Consider the following 23,652-nt stretch of genomic DNA (forward strand, 5'->3'; position numbering starts at 1 on the left):
TATGAAGTTTACCTACAAAATTAAGCAGAGCTGGAACATCTTGGAGTGCATGGTTACAAGTTTATACCGGATGTGATTCAGAGTTTGGAAAAATAAAGGTATGCAAAAGGAGGAACAGCAAAAGAAGCTGATGTGTGTTAGGTACACCCTTGATGGATATGCTGAAGACAAATTTGAATTAAATTTGAAGGAACAATTCAGATTTGTAAACATTTCCAATTTTGACTGAACTCCCTTTACAAGTGCTGACAAGACTTTCTGCAGATGTCGAGCAGTTTTCCTGTATATAAGGATCTACTGAGCTTCAAGCACCAGCGACTTAACCATAAAAAACATTGAAATGTTCTATATGATCCAATGTAACAAGTTTATTGATTATTAGAACCCAATAAATGTGAGAATAAAGGGATTTGATGAACACCATTTTTTGGTACCTTTTTGTATGTATTTTCAGAAACTTCTTTCTGCCTTTTGTGACCACATTTTCCACCTTAAAATCCTTTCCCTAATTATTACTATCCATTACTGGAACTAAAATTTCCCAGACATCCTTGTGGTGTTCATGTTAAAATTATAATGAATATAAACGTAAAATTTTTATTTAATGTCCTCACAGACAATATAAATTGTAGTAATATACAGATTAAAATGAAATACTTACTGGAAGCAACTACTTTTATGGGACCCTCCTGTCCCACAATGTGCTCCTTAAGTTTACTTTCCAGTGGATACTTTCGCCTTTCTTCAGCTTCCTTCTCGCGCTGTATGTCATCATACTGGAAGAGAGAAATAGTTCTGTATTTCAAGCTAAATGAACATTCACAAGGAGAACACAAATCTGGAATATTATGGCTTAGAAATACACTTCCCTACAAATGTATAGCAGCTATATGTTCACCATTTGCCCTTTTATTGCAGGAGCTATACCTTACACATTTTAGAAAGAAAAATAATCAAACACCCTAATGCTTTTTATCCTTCAGAGTAATGCTCATCTCAGCCTCAAACCAACTTCTTCCTGGCACTTTTCTGAATTTCTTCAGGTTGGCACTTTCGAAGGACGGACGGATTTGCCATGTTCCTGTGGTGATTGGTAGTGTTGTGTTGTATGTACATGAAGAGATGTGTATAAAGACAGACAAAAACAACCCAGTCACTGAACTAGAGGAATTAACCATATGTAGTTAAAGGGAAATGAATGCAGCGCCCTCTGAACTGAAGGCCACTATGCTGACCATTCAGTCAAGGAGCTGGACTGTCTCTAACTGATACACGCAATTTAAATTCGGTGGCGACATGTCATGAAGACAGAGTTGTTCAGGAGGTATTGTACCGTACTTGTCTTAAATTCGGCCTAGCTCAGGGTAGAAGTGCGTGGTACGTCCGTATGTGGGGCAATAAAGTCTCTACTTACTAAATTACACTAAAAGTTCTAATAAAAATAGTGAATGAGATTGCAGATTATCGGGTATAATAAACTTATTAAGCTAAAGACATCAATTAAAATCTTACTAATCAACTAACAAAATCAAACAAAACTAATAATCAACCATCATTGGTCAAAGAAAGTGATATGCACATTTACATGAATTGACATTTAATAATCATTTACATATTGGAAACACGGGTAATGAACCCGAAAAATAAGATCTCAAGTTACATGGAATATGAATATGTTATGTTACTACATTGCACTGACTGCTTCGTTAAGTCCCTAGTTCTTTGCCTGAAGGCTTGATATAAAACCGTCCATAAGGTGTGAAAATAATATCCAATACACTAGTAATTGGCCTAATTTACATATGTACATTCCGATCACTCGGACACAAATATATATGAAGGGTACATGGGGAAAAAAAGGGGAATGACAATGTAAAACGAAAAATGAATTAACACTACCCATATATGCTTTATGGTCAAGAGAACAGTCACGGAAATATAACAAGTTTAAGAATACATGTACAATTGATGAAAGGGGAATGTCAACACAGAACAAAAAACAAAGGGGGAATGTCAGTTTGGTATGTGGCAGCACTGTTTTACACGACACTGAGTTCATAGTTGTTTCATCTTACCGTGTGTTAGTTGTTCATGACTGTTGTTTATCGCGTAGTTTGCATACAATGTCTGAGAATGGTAACAAGGATGGCATCAACCAAGAAGAGACCTAGTTTCGGTCGAGTGAGTGAGTTAACATAGAAACTTAAGGTACAATCTCGTGAACAAGGGGAAGACTGTCATTGCAATAGGTTGCAGTGTTTTACAAACGTTTCTGGAGACAACAGAAAAAGGCTTCTTCATGACTTTAATCTGCTCAGTACTAGAAACGAACAGAGTGGTTACTTATCTGGTCTAATAGACATTAAGCTAGTTGCTCAAAGGAGGTCTAGGAAGCACAGTTTCATGATCAGAGTTACAAGTATAAGGTTAGAATCCCAGCAGATGGGAACATAGGTGCACCCCATGTTGACAGATGCGAAAAACATACAAATCGATAGAAGAAGCATTCAGAATTAATACTGCGTTCTACTGAGGATCACATAGTCTTTTAGAGTAGGGCAGAGTCATTATAGTCTCCACGATTCACAAAAAGTGTACTTGCCACATAGCTTATCAGTTAAGAAAATGCATGCTATGTTTACGGATAAGAATCCCAATAGTCCTGCGTCATATGAAACTTAGCGGAAAATATTCTGTACCAAATTTAACATAAGTTTTGGATATCTTCGCACGGATACGTGCAGTACGTGCAACACTTATTCAGCTGAGGTTAAACTTAGAATGTCGCAAATAGTATCACTTAACAAAGATTGTGCAGAGTGTAAGGAAATTGAAGCTCAATTATATAACTTAGGCATTCAAAACAAATTGCACCATAAAAAAGCTGAACAGTTTTATACACGTAAATGACTTGCGAGGCTCACTTCCAAAAAGGATTTTGATAGGGAAGCAATGGCGATGAATTTCCAAAAGAATTTATGCATACTTAATTTATCCACTAACGACGTGTATTACAGTCGACAGCCGTCACTGTTCTCTTTTAATATACATGTTTTGTCTAGTGACACTCTGTATTCTATATATACCCAGAGACAGTTGCACATAAAGCAGCAGATGACGTGTGTTCTATGTTACATCATTTTATATTTTGTGAACTTTGGGACGAGATAAATCGTTTGACAATCTTATGTGATTCTGCATGTGGACAGAAAAGAACTGGACTGTTTTCAGATTTCTCCACTTTATAGTATATCATGCCAAACACCACTATTCTGTGAAAATAGTATTTCCAATTCGTGGGCACTCGTACTTACAGTGCGATAGAAAGATGGCATTAATTAATCAGAAATTTGCAGCTGAAACGCCCGAAGACAGGGCAGATCATTTTAGGAGTGCCAGAAATAAGCCCTTCTCTTTCCATGTAATCGAAGTTGATCAACCAATGATTCATCAGTGGACCAAGTTTTTGACTCCCTTGTACAGAAAAGTTTGCCCTTTTAAAACAAGACCTATAAGAGAACTTGTCATCTCCATTGAGCATCAACGATTCATGGAATAAAGAGACAGTTACAATGGCCATTGGGAACAACCTGTTGTAAATGCTCCAAAATCAACTCCACACTTCCCAGAAACACCAGTTAGTGAGTTTGTTCTTCCAGAGCCATCTTATGAACGTAGGTGCAAGAGTTAGTGTACATGAAGTTGCTCTACATTTCCAAACATGCTGGCAATATTGAGATTTTAAATTTGTAATTTATTTCTATTTCAGGTTTACATCCAATTTTGTGGACCAGAGGGAAGATCATCCATTGATACACTTCCTCGCTAACTGACAGGTTATTTGTTAGGTTTCGTTAAAAGTGACATTCTACTTTATTTCTGTGATAATGTGTTCATAAGACTGACATTCCCCTTTATTTTCGTGACAAATGTGTATTTACTTCATTTTCCATTTTTTTTTTTCAATTATGAAACTTAATTCTATATATTATCTAATTTACAATACCAATACATTAGGCTAACGTTACATAATATAATCCTTCATGTACATGTATTATTGTAGACAGTATTAAAGGTTGAAACTTTCAAATTTAGTTATCTCAGTTTGTAGAAAATATGACATCCCCCCCTTTCCCCCGTGTACCCTTCATATATTAAAAACCTTGTTCAGGACTGCGTCTAAATTACCCATTCATAACAACACAAGTTCTAACCATATGGGTCCGTAACAATGAGCAAAAGATAAGGACAGAACCTCGCTTCCCCAAAATTAGCTATCGGGTCAAGGTCTCCCCATTACTCAACGAAGGACAACATCACAACAAAAAAATAATAAACGCACTGGACACAACAACAAACGAGACAAGATACATAAATCACACCTGTAAAATAAAACACACACACAAAATACGCACTGAAGTTGATAGAGGCGCTGGGATTCAATCCCAACATCCTCAGGATCCGAAGATTGCATGTCTCATCAAGACACAGCACTACCGCATATCTCGACACGGCAAGGGACACCAGCCGGTTCGCAATGGACATTAAATAACTGGGGCTCGTGGTTGGCATTTCATGGAAAAAACTGTATTCATTGTAAAAACTTTCACTCCTTCTAAACTCTGCTCTCAGCGTACAGCTGGCTTGGGTTTTTCTCTACCTGGGAAGCAATTATCTTGTCGGGACTTGGCCGACTTCCTGGCACTGCATAATAGCACAAATTCTAACTGACAAAGGCAGCTCACAGCCCATAGATTTGCTTGCATTAAAAAACGGCTGGCTTAGCAATTCATAAATATCTCAAGCTCCAAATGAAGCGCCATGGCTTCATAGCCTTTCTCTAATCATTTCAGCCCCATAAATATCTCGTGGCACTTCTAGCCTCACACATAAAGGACCCTTGGTTCGATGACCGTTACATTAATGAATTTGCCTGCCACCACATTTGAAGACCCTGATCTATTTCCATCGTTGAAAGCTCTCCCATTACATCTTCTTCCAGCTGAAAATTCACGCGTCATTCATAGAAACATCCTGACCTAATGCTGTCTCTAGTCTACTATGTATAATATCACGATGCTGATGGCGTGCAGCCCATTTGGTATTTTGAAGAATCTGCTGAACATCTCTATCAAAAATCAACTCATACAGGAATAAACTACTATTAACTAAGACACACACCTATATCTAATCTATTTTGCCCCTTGTTCCCATCTACTTTATATGTAACACTTAGCTCGGAGCCTGAACATGTATACAGCTCTAAACGTATTTAATTTTATTAAAACTGAGCAAAGCAAGTGCCGCACTGGCTTTAACAATTAACTGGTTAGAGAAAGGCCTAAACTAGTGCAACCAATATTACTTCACATGCATATAGAACATAAGGACTTAACTTAGCAGCCATCTCTCCATCAGCAACGAATCACAACTGCCATGTCATGCGTGCCTAGCCCATGACGGCACTCAGCACAGGAACGAAGGTCCTCGCCTTGAGTCCTGCGTACACCATGGCTGTTGTCTGCTTGATCCTGGAATTATGTCTGGAATTTGGATGTACTTCAGAACATCTACTTCACCGCTCAGTGTGATTGTACACAAGACTACAACTTTAGTTAGGCTACCATCGACTATAGCCGCCGTGCAGATACTAGTCCCAATCTGTGCGGCACTAATTTAGGGACCCAGCCCGGTTGTAATCAGTCCTTGACTGCGGTTATATTTTACATGGCTACTTATATTACTTAAATCGTCATTAGCTCTTGCGAGCCAACTCACGGCGATTGTACAATAGTGTGACAACAGCTTCACAACAGAATGTACCTGATAAGTTCGCAAATTACACCATGCCGCACTTGGTGCTTCAAAACAGCGAATGAGTATCAAGTGAGAGTCTATCTGAAACACAAGTGAGTCTAAGAATCAAATGAGTGTGCTTTCTATAGCACGATTGAGAGCGTTTCCTCTGATAAGAATGAGAGTGCTTCCTCCCTAGCGGCAGCCTTTTATAGCCTCAAAGGACGTTTGCCTCGAGGGTACTCCCCATCTAACAGACTGTTCTCCTTTGTGCCTGCCTTCCAGATGTCAACAGTGACTCCTGCAAATAAGCACCTCTCTCAATTTAGCACAAGTAAATAATATCAACTCTTGGCAGTCGATAATTCTGTTCTTAAGTATGTGCGGTGTCAGGTCTGTGGAATTTAGCATAGTGGCAGATATATTGATTTAAATTCAGATGATTTCAGCCCTGGGAAAGAGAGGTTTGTCAACTTGTGTTAATTGTTCTGTAGATCCCCTTGTTTGAATCTCACCCCCTCCAGGTTGCTGCGCTTGGGCTTGGTGATACAGTAGGGGTCTGCATGAATGAAATCACGGCTTGCGGCTCAATTCCAACTCGGGGAATTTGTTCCTTCCAGACAAATACGGGGTTCTCATGGCCTATGGCATGGCCATCCAGGGTTTCTGCCTTCACTCCCTGCGACTATATGATGCCACAGTGATCTTGTAAATAAATTGAAGCATACAACGAGATGGTTCAGTATGCTATAATAAAAGGTCTGCGTGCAGAAGTCTACCTCTTACCCCTAAGGTGTGTATTGAAATAACATTTAGTTCCCAAAAGTTTTCTTCTTTATAACCACAAAACACTTAATGCCTGATCTGCCAATAAATGAATATACAGTATAGGTTTGTCAAGCCTGCGAACTGCCACAAAGAGCTAAATAACATGCTAACTCGTGTTAAAAATTAATGATATGAGGTGACGTGGTCAATGCAACGATGATGGTCATGATGATGACAATGCTTGTTTAAAGGGGCCTAACATCTAGGTCACTGGCTCCTAATGGTATGAGATGAGATAAAATGTAATGACAATTATAATTCTAAAATTCATCCACTGACCAGAATTCAAAATATGATGATGAAGAATGAATGAATATGAATTTAAAATAATCAGCGGATCCAACTCTTACATAATAATGTTACTAGCTTTACGACTCACTAAATACTTTTACGGTTTTTGGAGAAGCCGAAGTGCTGGAATTTAGTCCCTCAGGAGTTGTTTTATGTGTCAGTAAATCTACAGACATGAGGCTGACGTATTTGAGCACCTTCAAATACCACCGGACTGAGCCAGGATCAAACCTACCAAGTTGGGGTCAGAAGAACAGCGCCTCAACCGTCTGAGCCATTCAGCCTGGTAGATCCAACTCACAATATTGAAAGTGAAAATAATTCCAAAATCCGTCCATTGACGAATTTAAAAACACAACGATTGATTAAGAACTTAAAACAACCAATGGAACCGACCCACAATGCCCCACCTTCCCACTGAACAAGGGACTGCTTCCAAAGCAAAATCCTAAATCAATTATGTTTGTTTAAAGGAGTCCAAAATCAAGGTCACTGGCCTGTCATGGGGCCGATGACCTTAGATGTTAGGCCCCTTTAAACAAGAAGCATAATCATCATCACTGGCCTGTCATAATGGTACTAATTGCTGGTAAAGTAGAACCATGGTATTCCTCATGTAGCAGTACTAATCACAAGTAATGTAGACTCATGGTATTCCTCATGTAGGGGTACTAATCACAAGTAATGTAGAATCATGGTATTCCTCATGTAGCGGTACTAATCAGAAGTAATGTAGACTCATGGTATTCCTCATGTAGGGGTACTAATCACAAGTAATGTAGAATCGTGGTATTCCTCATGTAGGGGTACTAATCACAAGTAATGTAGACTCATGGTATTCCTCATGTAGGGGTACTAATCACAAGTAATGTAGAATCATGGTATTCCTCATGTAGCGGTACTAATCACAAGTAATGTAGAATCGTGGTATTCCTCATGTAGGGGTACTAATCACAAGTAATGTAGACTCATGGTATTCCTCATGTAGGGGTACTAATCACAAGTAATGTAGAATCATGGTATTCCTCATGTAGCGGTACTAATCAGAAGTAATGTAGACTCATGGTATTCCTCATGTAGGGGTACTAATCAGAAGTAATGTAGACTCATGGTATTCCTCATGTAGGGGTACTAATCACAAGTAATGTAGAATCATGGTATTCCTCATGTAGCGGTACTAATCAGAAGTAATGTAGACTCATGGTATTCCTCATGTAGGGGTACTAATCACAAGTAATGTAGACTCATGGTATTCCTCATGTAGGGGTACTAATCACAAGTAATGTAGAATCATGGTATTCCTCATGTAGCGGTACTAATCAGAAGTAATGTAGACTCATGGTATTCCTCATGTAGGGGTACTAATCACAAGTAATGTAGAATCATGGTATTCCTCATGTAGGGGTACGAATCACAAGTAATGTAGAATCATGGTATTCCTCATGTAGGGGTACTAATCACAAGTAATGTAGAATCATGATATTCCTCATGTAGGGGTACTAATCACAAGTAATGTAGACTCATGGTATTCCTCATGTAGGGGTACTAATCACAAGTAATGTAGAATCATGGTATTCCTCATGTAGCGGTACTAATCAGAAGTAATGTAGACTCATGGTATTCCTCATGTAGCGGTACTAATCACAAGTAATGTAGACTCATGGTATTCCTCATGTAGCGGTACTAATCAGAAGTAATGTAGACTCATGGTATTCCTCATGTAGGGGTACTAATCACAAGTAATGTAGAATCATGGTATTCCTCATGTAGCGGTACTAATCAGAAGTAATGTAGACTCATGGTATTCCTCATGTAGGGGTACTAATCACAAGTAATGTAGAATCATGGTATTCCTCATGTAGGGGTACTAATCACAAGTAATGTAGAATCATGGTATTCCTCATGTAGGGGTACTAATCACAAGTAATGTAGAATCATGGTATTCCTCATGTAGCGGTACTAATCAGAAGTAATGTAGAATCATGGTATTCCTCATGTAGGGGTACTAATCACAAGTAATGTAGAATCATGGTATTCCTCATGTAGCGGTACTAATCAGAAGTAATGTAGACTCATGGTATTCCTCATGTAGGGGTACTAATCACAAGTAATGTAGAATCATGGTATTCCTCATGTAGCGGTACTAATCAGAAGTAATGTAGACTCATGGTATTCCTCATAACGGCACCGCTCGTAGGCACAGCCGAGACCTGTGGTGTTTCTCACATAGTGGTACTAATCATAGGCAATAGAGCCCTGCGTGGATATACAAAATTTTATCCACATCCGCTCTTCCTTCTTGTGCACCCGCATTCATGAATGGTTATATGTGGATATTTTAACTATTTAACTACTGTATATTACACTGAAGGTATTGAAACAGATAGGTCTGTTTACATAATACAATACCTGGCACCAGACACCCTACAATCACAGGTTTATGAGGGATTTCCTCTCGCGACAACTACTGACACATTGAGCGGTTCTCTTTCGGAACCATTGTTCCTTCCACTAACTGCGGGCAGGAGCCAGTTACACTTAGGCGGCTTTATGTTCCCAAGGCTGTTTATATATTACCATTCTTCCATATCAGTGTCAAGGGTCACCTAACCACAAGCAAAAATAAGAGCATACTTGAGAGTGAAAATCAAAAACTTCATGTATTTAGAAATTATCTGCACTGCTATAAAATATGCATCTGCCAAGGCTCTAACTCTGCAGATATCCGCATCTGCGCAGCGCTCTACTCGTATAGTGGTACTAATCACAGGCAACGTCCAAACCCGAGGGGTTCCTCACAGAATGGTACCGATCACAGGTAACGCAGACCTGTGGTGTTCCTCACATAGTGGTACCAATAGCAGGCTTCTCACAGACCTATGGTGTTCCTCACATAGATGTACTAATCACAGGTAATGTAAACCCCATGGTGTTCCACATATAGTGGTACTAATCACAGGTATTGTAAAGCCATAGTGATCCACCCACGGTGATACTTATCAGAGACCCATGGTGTTCCTTACATAGTGGTAATAATTGCAAACAAAGTTGACCCATGGTGTTCCTCGTGTGATGGTACTAATTACAGGTTATCTCATGGTTCAAAATCCACCATCCCTTGGTCGTGCCTTACAACAGGTAGGGGATGCCATGGGTGCACGAGTCATCCTCTCAGCTGTTATTCTTGTTTTTCTAGACCGGTGTCGTCATCTTTAAGTAAGACAGCTCCACAGTTGTAATCATGCAGACTGAGCACACTGAACGAACACTCAGGTCCAGGTACAAATCCCTGACCTAGCCTGGAATTGAACTCGGGGTTTATGAGTGAGAGGTCGTCTAGACTGTGGGGCCAGCTACATAATCTCTATATAAACGTAAATAACTGTCAACTGATAAAATTTGACAGGAATCACATTTGATGTTTTAATTTTAGCTGACCGTATTTTACCATGTAATTTACAGTTCTGCATAATTCATACACTTTGATTAGGCATTTAAAGTAAAAAGAAGGGAAAACATTTGTTTATGCATTTGATACACCTCCTTCCTCTAGCTCAGTAGTTCTTAAAGTAGGGGAGCACCCGCATGGAGGACAGGGGTGGAATGAGATTTACAAAAGGGCCACAGACAATTTACTTAGAACAAAAAATTAACATGTGACCTAATAAATATGTAGGAATTAATGTACATAGGGCATTAAAACGTACGTTCTATCCCAATGATGCTCTGTGTTCTAGTGAAATTAAAATATAAAAAATGACCGCTAAGAGAGGAAAAAGTAGTTCCTGTGTGTTTAAATACATCATCCTCAGCCAAGTATCAGGCCAGGTGAACTGTTATGGTCTCTGTCAATTTTTCATAGGATATCCAACAGATTCCTTTTAGGGTTTAAAGTTAACATTATAGGGCTTGTTTTAGTATACTTCTTCTGTTCATTCTTCCAACATTTTTCTTCCAAGGAAGTCTTTTTTTTGAGTGTCTATGTATTAACACACAAGGTCTATTCTTAGAAGCAAGTTCACATAAATTAATGTGAGGAGAATTAATTAATTAAATATAAATTACATGTTTATTTCTTGTCTTCAGGCTAACAGTTTGGTTTCAAGCAGCAACTTGATATTGCCATTTTTTTTTGACATATCTAAATTTTAATTTATTTCAAGACATACAGAGAGATAAAAAAAGGAACACGTAATAAGACAAACAAGGATAGGTCATTATGGGAAGAGGGAGCAATAGAAAGTGGAGACAAGGACAAACATGAAAACTCAGGACACTGACAATCTCCATATTTTCATAAACTGCCATCTTTGAATAGATAGGCTACCTCCTCTCCAATCCCAGTTCATCTACATCCATCTCTTCTTCCCTGATGAACTGGTTTCTGCTTCCCAACTTCATCGGAGGAGGGGGGAACGACAACATCAATCAACACTCATTGAGGTGCCATCTTATGTATTTCAAGTTCAATTTTTGTTTTAGCCACAACCTAGCTTTTGTCAAAATGAATTAGTGTGCTACTGTGAATTTTGAAATTATCTCATTTATTCTGTATTCTTCCCAAATGTGTTTCCAAGAAAAAACTTCTAGTAATGGTATGGGAAGTCGTGGTACTTTCAGAGGGGACTTAGAGGGGGAAAGGCTCCAAGGAAGTTTGGGAGCCACATCACTAGCTGTTTGACCTTAAACAGGGGCATATTTTGCAGACTATCATAGCCACCAGCAATAGCCCAAGGAAATGAAATACTGTCTTTCTTTCCCAAAAGTTTTTTTATATGTGCATATTGTTAATATTTATGCTTTGATATTTAGAAATTTCATGATCCGTATTGAAGTGGAATTACAATAATTGAAACTTAACTGTTGCTATTGCAATAGCTTTCAGCTGGCATATTCACTCATGACTGCACATCCAGTCTGTCTCATTTGTCACCTATCCCATATCCTATTTCTGATTTTGTGGAAACTTGCTGTTGTCTGTGAAATGCCTGCAGTTACTGTTTGTCTATTCAAGACTACCTTTTCTTTCCCTCTAATCTTGTATGCAACTCTTGTCCACATTATACTTTCTTCTCACAGTGTGATTAACAATTTGTTTGGACTCTTCAATAATGTGGATATTTTCTTTAGCCGTGAATGACCTATGTGAGAACTCACACAAGCTATCCAAACACGTGATACTATTTAAACCGATGCCATGATGCAATTCGTAGAGACAATGAACACATGTTACTTGTGGCAGGAACAGAGTTACCAACACAGTGGGTGGAAAAATTAAAACTTTCAGATTTCTGTATGTCAGGAGCTATATACCAACCTTTTGAAACAAATAATAGCTGCACCCCATCTTTTCGCCATCAGATTTTGAAAAAAATACGCAGGGACTATTTGCGTATATATGGTAAATTGTAAGAGAATTCATATGAAGTGTTTAGAGAACGACTTTCACATCTTCATTAATCATATTAATAATCTTGACCATGATGGTCGGGATTGGATCCGTATTGACTTAGTAACAGTAAATATGTTGGAAGATGGTCCGCCTAGTCAATACTATTTATTTATTTATTTATTTACCTTTCACCTTAACATCTAGTACATGTTTCAAGAATATTATGCATTCTCTTCCTCAGCTAGTGGATTAAAATTCAGTATACAAAACAAAAAATTTAATTTTATCGCAACATAATACTATCCATAGCTTTGATATGAAAGATATGTATTCGAATATTCCGATCACGGAGACTATCAACATTGTTAAGAACAACTTAAACACACATAGTTCGTTGAGTAAAGTAGAAATTGATGAATTCATCAACTTATTAAAGTTCATATTAGAAAACAACTTTTTTACTTTCAACAACAACGTGTACAAACAAGTTAATGGGTTGGCCATGGGATCACCAGCGTCTGGTATCCTTGCATATATATTTATGGACCATATGGAATCTAATAAAATAGTCAGTAAAATAAAAGGATTAGACTTATGGTTAAGGTTTGTTGATGACACGTTCGCTATCATTAACGAACAAGAACTCAAGCCAAACGAACTGTTAGACCAATTAAACAACCTTGATAAACATATGTTTACAATCGAGTCGGAAGATAATAAAAGTCTGAACTACCTAGACGTAACATTAACTAGAGACAATAAAAACCTGATTTACCAAGTATTTAGAAAACCTACACACACAGATGTTATTAGGAAAGACTCGAACCACCCAGGAGAACATAAGAAAGCGGCATTTTACAGCTTCATCGATAGAGCAGTAAGAATACCATTAAACAGAAATGATTTTAATAAAGAGATAAACATTATACAAGATATTGCCAAAAGGAACGGTTACCCCAAAAGCTATGTCAATAGGATAAAGAGTAAGGTCGTGAATAGACCTAACACTCTACTTGTAAATAAGGAAGAAAAAAAAGAAATTCGCTACATTCACTTACATTAATAAACAATCATACAGTTTGGTTGAACTATTTAGGAAACACAATATCCATGTATCCTTTAGGACAGATAATAATAATAATAATAATAATAATTATTATTATTATTGTTCAATTCGAAAAGCGTAAACACCAACAGTAGGTTCAGTAAGTCAGGAGTATACAAACTGTCGTGCCAAGATTGCGGAAAAAAAATGTCGGACAGTCAGGTAGAAGTGTGGTGGTACGGTATAAAGAGCATATCAATGCACGAAAACATTCTAGATACTCTGCAATGTGTGAACACATGCATGAAAGCAACCATCATTTCACAAATATTGAACGTGATATGACTTTATTCCATTCATTAAGCAAAGGCAAACAAATGAATGCCCTAGAGAAATTAGAAATATACAAATTGCAAAAATTTGATAATGAGAACAGCCTAAATGAACACAGTGCAGAAGACAATCAGTTGTTTAAATTGGTAACCCAATACCCTAGTAAGAGGCCAAATGATGTCAAGCATGTAAGGGGGAAAGTATGACTGTAGTATCAGGGGCGGTTCCTTCCACCCCTCTTACCTTCCACCACGCAACACAATGTAATTCCATAACCAGTTGCCATACAACATCAGGTGCCTTTACATCTATCTAACACATGCATGCCACATGTAATATTTACATCATCACACTGGTAAGGTTTAATATTTTTACCCCGTTGTATTCTCATTGGTTCATGTCGGAGCATTTTTGTTAATTTCTATTTCATTTCCTTTTTATAGACCATTTTAACCTATTTTCAACCTAGCTGCATAATACATCTACCAACCGAAGATAATGGCAGGACTCCAAGTTTTAACGCAACTTCATTTATTCTTGTACAAATCCAATTGAACTACGCAAGATAGTATTACAATTCCTGGGACACCGTAAATTCACATCATTATACGACGCGGTGTCCAATATTTTAATTTAAATAGACATCATTTTAACACCCATTAACGGTGAATATCGGCAGGACTTCAAGTTTTAATGCAATTTCATTCATTCCTAACTCAACTTTTTTGAACTACGCAAGGCAACTTCAAGGACACTGAATGCATATCATCACAAGACGTTTTATTTAATTAGACATTACTATATTGTGTTTTTAATTTGTACTTGACAAAATGGGATTTTAATTCTATGTTTGTACTATCCAAATTTTTAAGTGTTACATTGTAATACTCATTGTTTTGAATTTTTAATGGGGCCCCCCCTATTTTAGTCAGGTCTTATTGTATACTGAATTTTAATCCACTAGCTGAGGAAGAGAATGCATAATATTCTCGAAACATGTACTAGATATTAAGGTGAAAGGTAAATAAATAAATAAATAAATAAATAAATAAATAAATAAATAAATAAATAAATAAATAGTATTGACTAGGCGGACCATCTTCCAACATATTTACTTTCACATCTTCGGCGGTTTTGAATCCCTCTGACAGGAAGCAGTTACTAAAAGCACTGTGATAATGAATAATTTAAATAAAAAAGGTTTTTTATTCCTTTGCAATAAGTAGGAAGTGAAGAATTTCTCAAATCATGAAACCAGACTCTATGCCAGACAAATCTGATTTACCATATAAGAGAACAACTGGTAGGAAAGGAATATTGAGTATTATCATATGCATGACTGGCAGAAAGAAACAAACCAATACTGTAATGTTTTAGTAACAACTGATGGCAGAAAACTTTTATTGTATTTTTGTCCTGAAACAGAATACAAAGCCAAAAGTAAAGTCTTCATGAGGGATCCACATTCAGGACAGACATATGCTGTAACTAACTAACTAACTAACTAACTAACTAACTAACTAACTAAATCATTCAAGGACAATCTGAAATATCTGCATCAGTGCTGAATGACCATTTCTTTATGGAAAATTCTAAATTCCCATGGAGGGAATTAGATATTTTTCACCAATAGAGCATGTCAAAAATGTCAAAAGACATCATTCCATTGTGGAGATTTATCTCCTGTATGCAGTTATCAGACTGTGCCTCTTATAAGAGCTTCTGATAAGTTCACCTGTATACACCCCAGCATCAGTGGGTAGGGTCTGACACATCCCACTCTGATGAGTCTAGTGTCAGACCTAAGATGAAACGCTGGTTAATAGAGCAAACGCCTCAAAAGCCTTACATCTGATCTCTTTTGACCATTTCTTTTGCAAGAAAATACTTTATGAGTTAATTCACTGGTCCTGTTTCACATTTACTTCGTTTCAGGTGCTCATCAGTTCATAATGGGATAAACACCTTTCCAGTATCCATACCTGAAATATGCAAGTTCAACATTTAACTTAAGGAAAAAAACCTAATGAAGTAATTTTATTCTAAATGATTATGACTTCATATGAGTTTCTGTATTTTCTGTACAGTATAGTTCATTTTTCTTAGGCCTACCATTTGTTTTTTCAAATACAAATTTTGTATTTCATAAGCAGTAAGAGAAAACTGGTAATAGTCCATCATATTTTGCAACTACTTTTGCATGAATTAACTGTGAGGGAATGTAGTGTCATGATTTTCCAACAGGACTTTGCATCAGCACATACAGCCCATGTCTCCTTGCAAGCAATTCATGAAATATTAGACGATCGAGTCATCACTAACAGCATACGACTCCCCATCGGTCCAATGATTTTAACGCCCTGCAATTTTTATCTCTGGGGTCCAGTAAAGGAAACCGTGCATCAGACAAATCCACACACACTTCAGATGAATTGAAAAATAACATTCGTGCAGGAATTTCTTCCATTTCTCAGCAGGAACTACAGAGGGCAATGGTTAATTTCATATGCATATGCCAGAAATGTATGGAAAATGAAGGGAGGCAGTTCCAGCGTCCTCTTGCCCATATTTCTTACTAAAAATGAGTCAATAACTGGAGAAAATACAGTTTTTAAAGCAACCCCTAATCTACAGTACAAAGAGTAACACATCATACCTTGGCTGAATACTCCATCAGCATTTTTCTAGTATTTCCATCTCTTGCATAAGACATCGGTCTATGACCTATTTCATTTTGAATAGTTGGATTAGCACCTGCTTCCAATAGAGCATTAACTATATCAGTATGGCCCATAAGGACAGCATAGTGCAAGGCTGTAAATCCATGGAATACAGCATTGGTACTCAATCGGTCACAGAACTCTTCTTCCCGAATCATCAACACTAGCAAACATTAAAAGAAATTACAGATCAAAAATAAAATGAGCACACCTTAATGTAAGAGTGAAATTTTCAAAATTAACAAAAAATGCACTAAACAAATATCTCCCAATAAATAATTCATACCAAATGACTGAAGGAAAAGAGTATAGGAGTAATTTTACTTATATTTAACAAGGGGGACAGGAAGATACGCGATACTTATCATGGAATAACACTCATATCTTGGGTAGCAAAAATATTTGAAAGGGTACTAGAAATGAGAACGAGAAAAAAAAGGGGGGGGGGGCGGCAATTATTACAAGAAGAGCAATACGGCTTTGAAAATGGGAGATTAACACTAGAACCCATTTTCAGTATGGGACAGTTAAAAACCTGTTCCGCCTCCACTTTGTCCAGCACGAATCTCACATGGAGTGACCGGGAAAAGTATAATGTATTTACATTAAATATACACCATCTGAAGGACTGGTTTCGATCTACAATCGATAATCCTCAGATGCTTGAGAACCCAATGTAAAATAACATACAAATCATTGAAATAATGAAATGGCATATGGCTTTTAGTGCCGGGAATCTCCAAAGGCATGTTCGGCTCGCCAGGTGCAGGTCTTTCGATTTTACTCCCGTAGGCCACCTGCACGTCGTGATGAGGATGAAATGATGATGAAGACGACATACACCCAGCCCCCGTGCCAGAGAAATTAACCCATGATCGTTAAATTCCCGACCCTGCTGGAAATCGAACCTGGGACCCCTGTGACCAAAGGCCAGCAAGCTAACCATTTACCCATGGAGCTGGACTACAAATCATTGAACATCACTCAACCCAAGAACGTAGTTAAAAAAAATATAGTAAACAACATTGATAACAGGTTAAAATCCATAAAATTTAATTGACATGTCCATAGATCCTTTATAAAGTTCATTACAATTTTTTGTTGGAGTTCTCCAGCAGGGCAACAAGCATCCGGCCTCACCAACCAAATTCCACAACTATCTATGAGCTCAAAATCAAGACTATTATTCCATACAATGATTCCACCCCTTTCAACTACATAATAAACAGCAAGAAATCTTACACTAATAGAACACGACAACCAATCTCCACAAGCCAATGCATACTAATTTAGAAGGGTAAACAACGCCAATTGAATCCATTTTGGCTTCAGGACAGCCCTGGTAGCACCAGATGTAATGTATCTCATTACCATACTCGACAAGTATGCACTTTGCCGGCATAAGTATTACACAAGATATGAAGTGTTCCCCTTAGTAAAACACCAAAACCTTTCAAAGTTTAATCATGAAGAAGATATAGAATTCCAACACAAAAGTGTAACGAACGTTATAAGGGATCTATGGACATGACAATCAAATTTTATGGATTTTAACCTGTTATCAATATTGTTTACTATGTTTAAACTACATTTTTAGATTAAGTGATGTTCAATGATTTGTATATATTATTTTATCTTATGTTCTCAAGCAGCTGAGGATGATCAATTGTAGATTGAAATCAGGTGTGCAGATGGTGTATTTTTAATGTAAATACATTGTACTTTTAACAAAGAGTATCGATTAGGTGGAATTATCCCCAGTATATAGTTGTGAGATTCATCAGTATGGACATGAAAATAAACTATAACAATAACTGGGTGACTGCCCTAAATGCACATATGGTGATTTATTGATTGACTGATTAAATGAGCATGGGTTGGCGACCACAGGGCCCTTAGGTGAGTCTAGGGATCATCATCATCATCATCATCATCATCTTGCCAACTCTTAGCAATCTGGAGTTTTTTCAAAATAATTTACCAACAGAATTTACATATAGCGATTAGTAACTTAACCATTTAGAGAAAATTCTGGTGACTTAATTTATGACTTGATAAAATTGATGAGCCAAGTAGTCAACACTAACACTGCACTTTGAGTAACCGTGTGGGCACATTATGGAATATATTAATCTATGCATTTTAGGTAATGGCATCTGAGTGCATGATTCATTCACACATGTTGACCACGAGTTCATATTTTTGGAAGGCTTATCAGAGACTGATCATCCCACCCATACATTTCCTGTAATGGAATGGAGATAGGTAATTTTAAATTTCCTACTATGAGACTGGTGAGTTGATGACAACATTTGGATCACTTCATTTGACTATTTCAAAAGCATTCACTATTCAATTGCTTCATTCATTCATTCAAATGAAGTTTTGAATGAATAATACAAAAATCAAATTGAAAAGTAATTGAATAATTGAATACAATTAAATAATCGAATAAGTGGTTATTTTGTATTCGATTATCCCTAACGAATCCTAATCCAGCAGGAGATGGACGAAGAACATGGATGATGATGAAATTCATACAGTGGTTTACAAGTATCAAAGTTTGTAAAGAACAAGTACCTTCTACAGGACGCATTTGCTTTTCTACCCCTGTATTGTAGGGATCAACATAATTATCTGTGACATCCACATTAGCACCTGCAGCAATGAGGGCTTTCACAGCCTCTGATCTACCATTGACTGCAGCAACATGCAGAGGTGTCCAACCAAGACGATGTTCTTTGTTCATATCAACTCCACGATCATGCAGTCTGAAAAGATCAATGATGTTATTAACTGAAATGTGGAGCAAGTTACAATGAACACACAATACTGTGAATATAATCACATTCTGCTACTGAAGGCTGGATAAAAGTGAAGCGCAAATCTTCTCAAACAACAAAGCAAATAAAACACAAAAATTACTGAAGAGATTATTCAAATTATAATCATCCTGCATATTTGGCCTTATGTCACTGTTACTGGGTACCCAGTAATGGAAGATTACATTGTATAACAAGGATATCCAACAATTCACAGCAACATCCACATCCATTAACATGTCTGAAGTAGCTACATAGCTATGAGGTTTTTTTTTTTTTTTTTTTTTTTTTTTTTTACAATTGGCTTAATGTCCCACCGAAACAGATAGGTCTTATGGCGACGACGGGAGAGGAAAGGCCCAGGAGTGGGAAGGAAGCAGCCGTGGCCTTATTTAAGGTACGGTCCCAGCATTTGCCTGGTGTGAAAATGAGAAACCACAGAAAACCACCTTCAGGGCTGCCGACAGTGGGGCTCGAACCCACTATCTTCCGGATGTAAGATCACCTGCGCACCCCTAAGTGCACGGCCAACTCTCCTGGTAGCTATGAATTTAACAAATATTATGAATCATCACATCATAGAAAACAAGTAAACTTAAAATATATCAGGGAAAGCTTTTACAGCTGGTCATTGAATATTCCAGATAGTAGAGTTATGGTCCACTGAAACAACTCTTCCCTCTAGATATTTCATATTCTGTTACCTGTACAACACAACATAAACCGTGACCACGGCAACAACAGAGCTGTGGAATGGGCGAGCCTGAGCTCATTCTGTCAATTTATACTTTGCTGCTTAGCTAAAGTGGATGATATATGAAATGAGTTGTGTCAACCTAAACTCAATAACAGCATACCAGTTGTTCAATCATTCGGTCCGCAATCGAACACAGTACTTGCCTTGTTTCTGCAGTGATAGTGCAAAGAAAAAGGCTGTACAATAAAGATTCGCTGAGGAACAATGCATGTGACAACGGTGTACCAATGAGAGAGACTGTTAAATATCTGAACTGTTCGATTTTACCAGACTTGTTTGGTTCATTGTGATCAGACAGCATGGAAAATTTGGTAAACTTACCTGTTGAGTGAAGTTGAGCATCCTTTCGAGTCTGGTTCTTTGAAGCACTCCTTGACCAGAGTACTTGAGTAGGAAACTTTGAACGAATAAAGACTTTGAAATGTTAAGCGAGACTCATCTCTTATAAACTAGCTTAAGCTAGTCTGAAAGTCATTTTGTGCAGTTCTACAAAGCAGTCATGCCACAAAAGATGTCTGTCACAGTTGTATAGTAGACACAATGGATTCTCAATACTTTTGATATCTCGATACTGGAGAGGTATCAAATGACACTGTTGTACCTGAGCTTAATTCTTTGTTAATACATCAGTTTTTAATTGATATTGTCAATCTGACACAAGAGCAAGAAATTGGTTACATTTTTAGATCGCCAACCCCAAAATAAGTGCTTCCCTTTTTAGATTTCTACACATCTGGCAAAATAGCAGGTGGCATGATGTTGGGTTTGTTTCTAATCCAGACAGTTTACCTCAAATATAGTGGCTTCTTTTCCTTATTTCTGCAGATGGTCTGGTGCAAATATGTTACAACTACAAATTTCTTTAAAAGTCATGTACCAGGGCAATAAATCATGCTGAATTGCAACTTGAAGATATTTTCAAATGTGATATTGCACTATTTTCTATTATTTTGTTTTACTTTATAGAGCCTCCATGGCTCCAATGGGAGCGCACTGGCCTCTCACCGCTGGGTTCCGTGGTTCAAATCCCAGTCACTCCATGTGAGATTTATGCTGAACAAAGCGGAGGCAGGACAGGTTTTTCACCAGGTACTCTAGTCTTCCTTGTTATCTTTCATTCCAGCAACACTCTCCAATATCACTACATTTCATCTTTGGGCAGATGACCTACACTACCGCTCATTAATTTCAATACATCCTGGTATTTCAGATTTACAACACAAATCAAACGTTACTTCTCACAAAAGATAATTATATTAACTTACACATATAATACAATCACAATCATTATATTTTACTTTCAAAGTATCCTCCTTTGGATTTAATGACTGCCTCACAAACTCGAGGCATGCAGTCAGTTTTTGTAGATATCGTGAATCTGTATGATTCCACACATCCTTAACAATATTTCAGAGATGTACCTTGCTGGATATATTAACTTCCTGATACATCTGTCCACATCCCAGACCATTTCAATGGGATTACAATCGGGGCTTTGGGACGGCAATACCATCTCTTTCAGTACTTTGTTTTTCCTTTGATACAATGTAGTTCATACAGTATGCCAACCGATGTTTTGGGTCATTATCTTGTTGTAAGGTGAACCCTTTCCCTATTAAGCGCAATGCACTTTGTATTGCGTGATACTGAAGTATGCGATGGTACTGCTTCTGATCCATACATCATCCTATTTTCACAATGTCGCCAACTATTTCCGGCAAAACATCCCCAAACCATAATAGAACCTCCGTGTTTAACTGTAGGTAGAACATACTGCTGGGCTATCCTTTCCCCTACAAATCGGCGAACAAATATTCTCCTTCTGGTTAAAAAAATCTCAAACTTCAATTCATCGGTGAATAACACCTTCGCTCACTCTTCTGATGTCCAATTACAATGTTTTCTACCCCATTCAGTCTCTTCTGTTTATTTATGGGCCTTAGAGGTTTTCTTGCTGTGACACATCCTTTCAAGCCAGTTTCAATCAGTCTCCTTTTTACTATTGAAACAGATATTGTTGTCGTGTTCATTTCTACCAATTCTGCACGAATTTGGGATGCTGTTTTGAATCTATTTCTCTTACTGGTAATTCGGATATATTTATCATCACTTTAAGTTGTTTTACGAGGTCGTCCTGATCATGGTATGTCCTTATTACTACCTGTCACCTTCTGGCAGTGAAGGGTATATTGCACTCCCCCTGTAGACACACTACACTGTTGCACAATTTGGCAAACAGATAAACCTGCTTGGCTAAGTGCTACAACTACAGCACATCTTTCTATGGATAGCTCCACTTGTGGAGCCATACTAGCGATGTGCACACTTCAACTGTCAAGAAGGAACTGACATGCAGGAACCACATGTTATGTATCGTAGCAATGCTTGCCGTTCGCTGCAGATATCGCATCACTACAGGGAACATCACAGGTGCACCAAATGCGGCATCCGTTGGCAAATAGGTAAACAAACATATTCGATAGGTATATAACTTTTATGTACACAACATAGTTTGTTGGATACTATTGTATCTCGATGACCACAAACAAAAATCATGACGTGTAAGACTGTTGTACTATTCCTTTCCTTCCTCAACCGTACCCACGGTATTAGACCTTATCCACAGAGAACTAGATGTCAATTATTGGGTGTAATGAAATTAATGAGCGGTAGTGTAGCTTTTAGGCTCCTTTAAACAACAAACACCATCATTTCATCTTTCAGTCATTAATCATGGCCCCAAAGGAGACCGACAGACAACCTTGGTTCCGAATGTAACCAATGATGAAGCGAATTTCAGTAAACATATCATGAGATCTGATAACTATTAAATCACAAGCAATGTACTGTAACAATATTGTATGTCAAAGTCTTAACATTAATCTAGATCTCAGATCATTATTTTCAAGTTGATTGTTATCTTGAAGGGACAGAAGATTGTGCATTTCATGGTCTACCTCTTTCAGATAATAAAAATGAGGTTTCGAATTATCTTCAATTGGAAATGGTCAGTGCCATCTGCTGCACTAGTAAAAAGACTTTCTCACAACATGGAAAGAAGCATGTCGCCTCCATTCATACAATTATGTTTTACTGAAAATGAAAATAAAAATATTGCAGTGGTGAAAGTGTAACAATAAAGCAGCAGTGGAATAGCCTGTCCCCGTTTCATTCGCTTTTGAAGTCGTCATAATCAACATACTACTCTAATACGATTCAACCTACGCTTCCTTTCTGGATGGTAAATCCAAATTTAAACCAGGATATAATCTATCAAAGCTTATAATCAGGAAAATAGTATATCTGATATGCAATGACAACCAGCCATTCAACAATGTTGAAGAGGACATTTTCATGGAGATGTTTTAGCATTTTACACCTAGAGACTATGCCTACTCATAAGCACATATCAAATCGCATCATCCCAGAACTATACAATGAAGTAGAAAGAAGAGTAAAGGAAGAGACCCAAAACCAGATATCATTAAGATTATGATGGATTTGTGGACATCAACAGCATCTGATGACTGTCTAAGCAGCATTGTTTATTTTGTAGATCAGAACAACAAACTTCAGCATAGAACACTGAAGTATTACCATCAGAACAAGTGAGTCACAGATCAAAAATTATTACAGATATCTTAACGATATTAGGAACTTGGGGCTTA

At 37.5% G+C, this 23,652-nt stretch overlaps 1 protein-coding gene across 1 annotated transcript in view; it reads right to left on the reverse strand.

Moving 5' to 3' along the window:
• LOC136862971 (mitochondrial disaggregase) overlaps positions 1-23,652 on the reverse strand; it is a 123,213-nt gene that overhangs the window by 77,454 nt on the left and 22,107 nt on the right. The window contains exons 3-5 of the mRNA XM_068225828.1: positions 18,986-19,176; positions 16,342-16,568; positions 662-776 (exon numbers count right to left, since the gene is read on the reverse strand). Of these exons, the coding sequence (XP_068081929.1) occupies positions 662-776; positions 16,342-16,568; positions 18,986-19,176 (533 nt within the window). The remainder of the gene's footprint in view (positions 1-661; positions 777-16,341; positions 16,569-18,985; positions 19,177-23,652) is intronic.

Source organism: Anabrus simplex, chromosome 2, assembly GCF_040414725.1.
Source record: "Anabrus simplex isolate iqAnaSimp1 chromosome 2, ASM4041472v1, whole genome shotgun sequence".
NCBI classification, from domain to species: Eukaryota; Metazoa; Arthropoda; class Insecta; order Orthoptera; family Tettigoniidae; genus Anabrus; species Anabrus simplex.